This window comes from Leiobunum rupestre, chromosome 11, assembly GCF_980474605.1.
Source record: "Leiobunum rupestre chromosome 11, qqLeiRupe1.1.hap1, whole genome shotgun sequence".
NCBI classification, from domain to species: domain Eukaryota; kingdom Metazoa; phylum Arthropoda; class Arachnida; order Opiliones; family Sclerosomatidae; genus Leiobunum; species Leiobunum rupestre.
The window spans coordinates 33314992-33324008 of NC_143394.1; the positions used below are offsets into that span (position 1 = coordinate 33314992).

Consider the following 9017-nt stretch of genomic DNA (forward strand, 5'->3'; position numbering starts at 1 on the left):
CAGATTGTACCTGATCATGTGAGAAAAAGATAACGGATTGATATGTTCAGATAGAAATTAGAAGCACTAGATTTACCAGTTGTTTTTCAATTCGGAAATTGGCTAAGAGGCACACCGAGTATAGAAGGAATAAGGAGAGAAACACCCAAAATGTAGTGAGAACGATGCGATGACCGTTTCCAAGAAACAAAAAGGAGCGATATTTTCTCCCCGGAACACCTCTTTTGTCGTGCCAAGAAGGTCGACCACTTTTATCGCACTAACCAGTTTCCATGACCGTTCAGATGCGTCGACACCGAAAGGTCGCTCTGGGTGCGCTCATGGAAAGAGCCTCAATATAGCCTAAATTTTACGAAGTGCCTCACTTTCCGTACCTCGGGATAGCCCACGACCAATCGTACAGCCCAAATTCTGGAAATTAGAGCGGGAAACTAGTTATATATTCTGTCGTTCTTTAAAGCAAGTGGCGGCTCCTGTTTAGTTGCATTCGCTCGCACCTTGCTCGCACTAGCGTATTAATAAAAACAAGTTGAGTAAGCATCAAAATCTAGCCTAAAAGGTGTGGCAAATTGGGAGATTCTCGCCTTGATTGGCTTTTCGAAATCACGTGTTTATTAACTTATCATACAAGTGGTTTCGGGAAGTCAGTAGATGGCAGACAACTCGCCTTTCACTTTAAGTCCCGAAAGGTGCTGCCACCTAGAAGCGCTTTTTGACTTTTTGTAAATCTGCTCTCTCCATGTTCTCCAGCTTCAGTTTAAACTTCCAAGTCTTGACCTTTAGAACATTATGCGACAATTATCAGGGCAGCATCACTTTGTTATGGTGTCCTGCTCACGTGGGAGTGCCGGGAAATGTGGTGGCCGAAAATGTGCTGATGTTTCTCTCGTTTCTTGTCCCCCCTTTATCAGTGAGTTTCTTCCAAATTCGAAACATTGCCTGAAAACTAGATGTTTGCAGTTAGTGTCAAACAACTGGACCACAGCGTGGCACCTCCTTCTAAAAAGTACGCGTGACATCAGAAATACATGAACCGAAATTATCAGCGAACAAATTTTTCTCGGGCGGCAATTTCCCCGTGTGACAGGGGAGGGTTAAATAGGGAGGCCTTGTTAATTTTCCGCCTCCCGCGACTACAGAGAAAATTTCGAATGCACCACGGGTAACTAGACCGCCATCTAGTGAGGCTAAGATAAATTATTTCATCGAAGAAAATCGTGAGCAACGTGGTCTGCAAACCTAGGCTTAGCCGTGTTTTGTTTTTGATAGAGGACAGTGGAACTGTGGAACGCGGTAGCTGCAGCTAAAAGTAAATAAATTTAAACCTTTTTAACTATTCTTACCAGACCATTTATGTATGAAAGAACAGAGAAATACTTAAGTTTTATTAGAATTAGAAAATATACAAATTACTTAATGGAGCTACTTAAGATATATGAAACCCAGATAAACATATTTAGGCCTGCAGTAGTAAAGAATATGGGAAGACCAAAGAAACAGAAGGCTACGGAAGAAGAAGAAACTGAAATAAACCACGAGAAAAGAGCTAGTAGAAATAAGAAATAAAAATGATGATTTCGTTTACGAGTAAGGCTACAAAATAATACAAATATTTATTGTTTATAATTCTTAACGTAGTCAAGTTAGTCTAGTTTTTATTAGTCGTTAACTGGGCTTCATTAATTAATAACAACTGATTACGATGATATTTGTTTGAGCTATTCTTTCCTTGAAAGTTGCTTCTATGATGCACTTGTAATTTTTAACCAGCAGCATATTTCATTTATTTGTTTTTCGAGAAAGTAGCGTATTCAAACCTTCGCCGCGGAGGTGGGGAGATTCTCTTTTCGAGGAGGGGAAGGTAGCACGCCGCCACTAAGGTGGGGGAAAACGGGGAACTTGCCTCCCGTGTTAGAGGAATAGGACGCTGATAATTTCGGTTCATATATTTCTGGTGACATATTGTCAGCCTTGAGGCTTCCCCGTTGGAAGGACTCTCTCCTGGCCAGACTGAACTGTGATCGCTTACCTACCAATGAAAGACTATTCCTTATCAACTTAAAACAGTCGAATGCTTGTACTAGTTGTAACACTCAGGAGGTCCAGACAGTGGAGCATATTCTGTTCTCCTGTGTTCGTGGTCAACCAGTTAGGCCAAGACTTTTTCATGCCCTAAACACAGGCAGATATGATACAAATCTACAAGGGGTGAAAACCGCGGTCCAAAACGGAGACATGGCAATCATGTCTGATATCTGTGCTATTTTTCGCGCGGCCAGTATTTTTTAAAGTGCAAGTAGAACACAAAGCAGACATAAATAGTCATTTTTTTTGTTTTTTTTTTGTTAAAAACACAGAAGAGAAAACAGTCGAAAGGACTGCCAACTTTTATCTTTCTGTATATATATTTTTTCTTTTTCTTTTGTTTTTGTTTTTGAGTGTCTGTATCAGGGTGTGTATGGTGCGAAGACCTAGTTGTCGTGTGCACCAAAATAAAGTTCATTATTTTTTAGGCCCAACGGAGAATTCACTAGGAACGACCCAAGGCTATATTTTTGTGTTCGTATAGACCCTAAGCACCTTTTTCTCTAATATGTTCGTTAGGGCTGTGCGAGTACTCGAACATCATCGAGTACTCGGTCTATTTTTTTTTGTTCAGTTTCAGAATGCTTTTCGTCTCTCGGCGTATGAAAACCATTTCCCAGGGGATAAAGTCGTCCTATGCGAAAGCTACAAAAATATTAATTCACGTTTTATTAAAGATAATATAGACATCGCACCACTGTCTTGCGCGTAGTCAATAGGCGCTTCAATAAAACATCTTCAAGGAAATCGCCAAGAAGAAATATATCCGAGAGCCAGGACCAGCAAGCTACTGTTTATTTGGTGCTTGTTGAAATAATAGAAACTTTTCACCTGTAAACCGAACGTCGTGTTTTTGCTAAGCCTAAAGGTGTCAAAAAAGCTACCTGGTTGTTCCCGTAAAGTGAAACATTTCCGTCATTTTAACAAGCACTTTATAAACAGTGACTTGCAGGTCCTAGCTCTCGGAAATACTACTTCTTGGCGATTTCCTTGGAGGATGATTTATTGAAGCGTCTATAGCGTTTACCCACTTCTTACCAGAACTCAGAAAAAAATAGATCCACGGTTACCATGGTAACCAACTTTAGATAGCGCTATACAGCACCCGATGGAGTCCGATTTTTGGGAGGTCACTTGACGGAAGTGGGTAATCGCTTCCATTCAAAACCGTCCATTCGAAAGCTCTCTGAGTTCGAATCTATATTAACTTTGGGTTTATATATTTATAATTTTCAAGTTCAAGGGTGGTTCTCGTCTGTTCCGCACTCTTACGTTACATTAAAAAGAGAAGACATCAAGGGACAAACACTTATAGCGTTTTCCATGTGACTGCTCTCGGGCGCTCTAGATCGCTCTGATCAACATTGTATGTTCCATTTTCATGCTCGGATCTGCTCCGATCAAGTTTCGCGTTTTCCATTTACTGCTCTCGGGTGCTCCGAGATTGCCCAAAACCGATTGGCCGATTTCCACAGATCAACGGATCAAAATCGAGGTTTTTTGACAAAATGGCAGACCTAGAAGCTAAAATTCTAATTACTAGCAGACTAAAAACTAAAAAGCGCGGGAATATGTTTATAGAATATTCCATTAGGAGTTTTACTCTAGTCGATCGGGGCGAGATCTATGACGTCAGAGACAGATTCGGAGAGAGTCTCGAGCAATCAAATGGAAAACGGAGCAAAACGCTAAAAGAGTATGGTCATGCAAAACAAATTCGAATTTCGCGCGTAAACATAAATACCGTTGGTTCATCCAACCACGGACAGACGGCGACAGTTCCGTCAAATGTGTAACGACGTCATCATTACTCAACGCGCCGCCGTCACCGTCATTTTTCGTCGGAAGAGTAGTCGTTGAAGCTTCTATTCGTAAGAAAATTTTCATTATTGAGTAATCTTTCTCCCCGGATTCATTGCTTATAAACTTATTGTTTTAACGATATTATTTTGTTTTTATTACCCGTAAGTTTTGTTTAATATTTTTCGTTTGTTTATTTATTATGAATTTAGTACTTTTCTATCGTTTAACTTAGGCTTAGTATAAACGCCCCAAACAACAACTAGTGATAGCGAAAGAAAGGATTCCTTTCTTCGTGTCCCCTCGTCTCAGTCTTGTGCAATTTTTACGTGGCCTTACTCTTATTATTGTTATTTTTTTTTACCAAAAATTAAACTATTATTTTAATATCTGATCCTATGTTCAGTTTCATTTTCATTTCAACCGTTCCTCACTATTTTCTGTCAAATGTTTTGGGGCCTTGGTCCACCTAAGCCTAGACTAAGTGTTATTGACCTACTTCTAATTTTCAAGCTGTATTGTTAACTAAGTCAAGGTGGTAGGCTGACTTATTTTTAGCCTTGCCTAGTTTTGTGCCAATACTGAATTTTCGTTTTATATATTAGAAATAACTTACAAGCTCTAATACTATTACATATTGTATACATGTTTTAAATGTTATCAGTTATCTTAGTTGTTTTACAAATTTACATAGCTGCTTGTGTATGAGTCAGAAAACTGAAAAGCCGACATTAGTGGGCCAACGCATTAGGACCAGGAAAAGAGGTATATAATAATTAAGCGTGTACCTATTAGGTTAATTGAAAAATAATTATGATAATAATATTGATAGATGAAAAGGAGAAGTACGACCCTGCAGGGTTTCGTGATTCTATCATTCAAGGTCTCGACGAAGCTGGCACAGACTTAGATTTGTTATCCAAATTCCTCGATATACATAGTTCAAAACTTGATTATCGCCGTTATGGTGAAACCCTATTTGACATTCTTCTAGCTGGTGGAATCTTAGGTAAATTTTTTAAATAGATTTATTAGTGATATTAAACTTAAAAATTTTTGTGATGGTTTTTAGCACCAGGAGGCTCAATTGTTATTGATCCTGACGCAGCTAAACCTTCAAAGACTACGCATTACATTTTTGCAGCCCAAAATGATCTGGAGGTGCTACGTGGATATGCCCAGGTTATTATTGTCAACCTTAGACTTATTAATATAGGGGAGTTTTGGGTGGCATTGAATTTCTTTAACAATCCCAAAGACCCTTCTTCTAATCCTTCCATGGGGAATAATAGGCATATTCACAAGTGCTAAGGTATCACGAGAAGTGGCCATATTTAAAAATCTGTAGTTGTTAATTCTAATTTAAAAACATGAGTTGAGTTAAAAATTTTTTAGTTGAGAGAAGGATTGGAAAGAGTGTTTGAAGGCTTAGGGGAGTTAAAATTTCCTTACATAAATTAGTCGTTAAGTGTCAACCAAGGCTTTGTATACAGTAATTATTCTACATTTTTAGGTTTTCATGAAATTGGTTCGTCGATACAAGTACCTAGAAAAATCTTTGGAAGATGAATTTAAAAAGGTTTGTATTTTGATAAAGATAATAAAAACCACTTATGGACTACCATGCATTAAATTAAACAAAAAAGTAGAAAATCCATTTGGTCAAAGTTTAATATTTTATCCTCTCTTACCTATTGGTCCGAGTATTTTGTAGCTTTTATCATTACTTTAAATTTGTTATAGTTTAGCATTTTCTGCCCCCTTTTTATTATGAACTTTTGTATTTTGAGTCTCGAAGAATCACATTAGCTATTATCTTAAAATGGAAAATGTCTTCGCAGGTCCTTGTTTTTCTCAAGGGATTTACTGTGGAGGAGAGACAAAAGCTGGCCAAAGTGTGCGCTTTGTTGATTGCTGGAGGACAGATCCCTCCTACTGTTTTATCTAGTACTCTCCAAGACCATTTGGTCAAAGATAGTAAGTTTTTAGTTTGATTTTCTTTTTTAATCTTTGTGACAATTTACTATGTACTACTAAAGGTATTGCCTTGGAATTCGTAATGATGGTCTTGAAAATTTGGTTGGATGAGCGGGACAGTACTACAGTTTGGTCAGCCCTGAGAAAAGCTGGACTTGACACTCGTTTATTAGAATATCTTCCAGTCAGCAAACGCACTCAGGAAAACTTGATTGCCACTTTTAAACAACACGGTCTTGATCAATTAATGGACTTTCAAGTACGTTTTCTTTAGGCCTGTGAGAGTCCTGTTTTTTGGTTTTTGAGTCGTATCCCGAGTCCCGGAAAATTGGACTTGAACGAGTCAAGTGTTTGAAAGTTGGACTCCCTCGAGTCCTTAAATATGGTGTTGAGTAATTAGTCTAGAATTTCCAGTCGAGTCTTTTTAGAGTCTAGTTCGATTATTAAATCTCTATTTAGAGTTGTGTAAAAAATTCAAACACTAATTACTAATTTCAAAATTTTTGGGTATTAAATTTTAATTAAAAATAAATTTTCTCTGAAAAAAACCTTTTAATAACTGGATAATGGTTATTATTTACCAGCCATATTAGGTAAACTATATTGGTTATTTAAATTTTTGTTAACTTCTTTACAATACAAAGTAAAAATTTTAAATCTTATCTAAAAAAGTAAAACTTTTTTCTTGTAAGGAACTTAAAATTGTTAGTGACCTCTTATTTTACGGTTTTATCACTTTATCACATTTTGATATAAAATTATAAGGTGAGCCGCATGATTTCCACCAAACTGTGCACTAAAATAGCTGCTGTATCGCCATTCCGGAAATTTAAATTTATCGCATTAGGAAAATAACTGACTCATTGGGATAATAATTAACGGACTTGTCGGGATTTTTACTAGTGGCTCAAGTCCACTTAGAGTAATTTTTAGACCTTGGCAAAGGACTTGGGTACTCATTTGAGCCTTAGAAAAACAGGTTGGAGTCTGAGTCAAAGTAAAGTACCCTCACAGGCCCAGTTTTCTTTTATTATCTTTTAACTGAAGTGTAATTTCAAACAAACATTCGCTAATTTTTCTAGAAAGCCCAAGAAAACCAATCTGTGAAAAAAGAATTGCAGACCCAAGTTAGTGTGCTTCTTTCAGATGGTGCTTCCGTTAAAGAGGTAAATCATTTGATTTAATAATTTTACTGCGGATTTGCAATTTTGTAATTTTATCTTTCGTTAGATTATTCCATTAGTTAAGGAGTACCAACTCAAATACAGCTTGGCTGAACATGATATTGTCATCTTGGTAAAATATTATGAAATGATTGTTAAAATTTGAAGTTGTTAATTGCTTGGTTAATTAATTAATTTTAGCTGTGGACTTCTCTCATGGCGGTTGTTGAGTGGAATAAGAAGGATGAGCTGGTTGCTGATCAAGCGTTGAAACATATCCGCTTGAACGCGGCTCTCCTCTCCGCTTTCACTCAAAGCTCCAAATCTGAAATGGCCCTTCTTGTGAAAATCCAAGAGTATTGCTACGACAATATGAACTTTTTGAAGAACTTCCGTAAAATTGTCGTGTTGCTATATCGAAGTAATTAAATTTTATTTTTCTCATTTAGCTTATGTTTTATTGAAATTTTTTTCAACGCAGCTGATGTCATTAGTGAAGATGTGATTTTGAAGTGGTACAAAGACTCTCCCTCAAGCAAGGGCAAGAGTATTTTCCTGGAGCAAATCAAGGCAGTTGTTGAATGGTTACAAAATGCTGAAGAAGGTGAGTTTAAATTGACTTTTTAAAAAATAGGTTTTATAACAAAAATTTCTTTGAATTCAGAATCAGAAGGGGAAGATTAAATTTATCAGATATACAGTTTGAAAATCTGCTAAAATATTCCTTGGGATGGATCAAAAGTTAATTTTTGTTTATTTCACACACACTCCAAGTCATTATCATTGAATTTTGAATCTTATGGTTGGGAAATGTAGAAGTGAATACAATTTAAAAGAAAAAAAACAAAGTTGTTCGTGGTTGTAAAATTTGACAGTGAAAACGAATCCAAAATTTCAAGAGATGCCGCTGTGGTTTAAAGTAACTAAGAAAAATTAAAAATAAGACTACAGGTTCCGTGGCTACATTTTTATGCTTTGCTTAATTTTTTTTAAAGTTAAAATTTAATTTTCTTAATTTACTGTCGGGAGAGTTTTCAAGAGGGCATTCAAGGTTCCTCTCAAATTTAAGAAATATTTTTGTAAAAAGGTGAAATTTCATAAGCCTTAAAATATAAAAAAAATTAAAAAAAACCTTGGTATTGTGTGCGTATGGAGTTATCTGTCCATTTAAATAAACTGGAATCTTGTGCCCTATTTAAATTTTTCAGCAGTGATGAAATTGTGTTAAGCTTAAAAATTAGGGTGGACAATATTATGAAATGGATTGGAGAAAAATAAAGATGGTTTTCTTTCTAAATATTCTATTAAATGAAGTTTTTGAAATGTTTTAAACTTTTAAAGTAATATAACCTGTGGTATTTACATCCATAGCCCAAATGGTTAACAAATTGCACGCTACCCTCCTATTTCTTTGGATATTTTCAGCGCTACTTAGTAGTTTGTTTGTGCGGTGGGAGGCGTAAATAGGGAGCTACTAAATTTGGTATGAGATAGCTGGTACAGTTTTTAGCCTCATGTAGAGGAAAGAGGCTGTTATTTTTCCTTCTGATATATGGGGTGAAGGTGAATAATACAGTGGAAGCTGTAGGTCCCAGGGAATTGACGCATTCCCTTCAACGGCACTCGATATAAATTTATGGCGTCATTCGATTGGTAATAGTTAAGCATGTGCGAGTACTCGTTCGAGTATCGAGTCGGGTACTCGACTCAATACCCGAAAATCCTTATTAAAAAAAAACGAAAAAGTTTCGGGTCTAAACTCAAAGCATAGGCTTAGATTTTTGGGTACCCGATAGGCCAATTTTTGCAAAGGCCCTACCCGCGAGTTTTCGGCGGAATATTCGAAAAAAAACCCGTTACGTTTTATGGATTCTTTCCCCAAAAAAAAAAACATCTTTTTTGGCTCGCCCTTAAACCCTCTAATTGGTTGAAGAGTAAGAATAAATTCTTAGGTTCTTCCCATTACTTTTTGGTAGCTTGTTAATCACTAGT

General features: G+C 36.6%; 1 protein-coding gene across 2 annotated transcripts; it reads left to right on the plus strand.

Annotated features, from left to right (window-relative positions):
* The first annotated feature begins 3860 nt into the window (after window positions 1-3860).
* Window positions 3861-8322, plus strand: kra (basic leucine zipper and W2 domain-containing protein kra). Of its 2 annotated transcripts, none has more exons than XM_090163384.1 (12): window positions 3861-3956; window positions 4580-4650; window positions 4718-4894; window positions 4958-5067; window positions 5399-5464; window positions 5727-5862; window positions 5925-6121; window positions 6945-7028; window positions 7093-7158; window positions 7227-7446; window positions 7507-7629; window positions 7690-8322. In XM_090163384.1, the coding sequence occupies exons 2-12, from the start codon at window positions 4590-4592 to the stop codon at window positions 7707-7709; spliced, it is 1260 nt and encodes a 419-aa protein (XP_090019510.1). In that variant the 5' UTR covers window positions 3861-3956; window positions 4580-4589; the 3' UTR covers window positions 7710-8322. The 2 variants fall into 2 exon arrangements, with proteins under 2 accessions (XP_090019510.1, XP_090019509.1); XM_090163383.1 differs by having other exon boundaries at window positions 3940-4049.
* The last annotated feature ends 695 nt before the right edge of the window (window positions 8323-9017 follow it).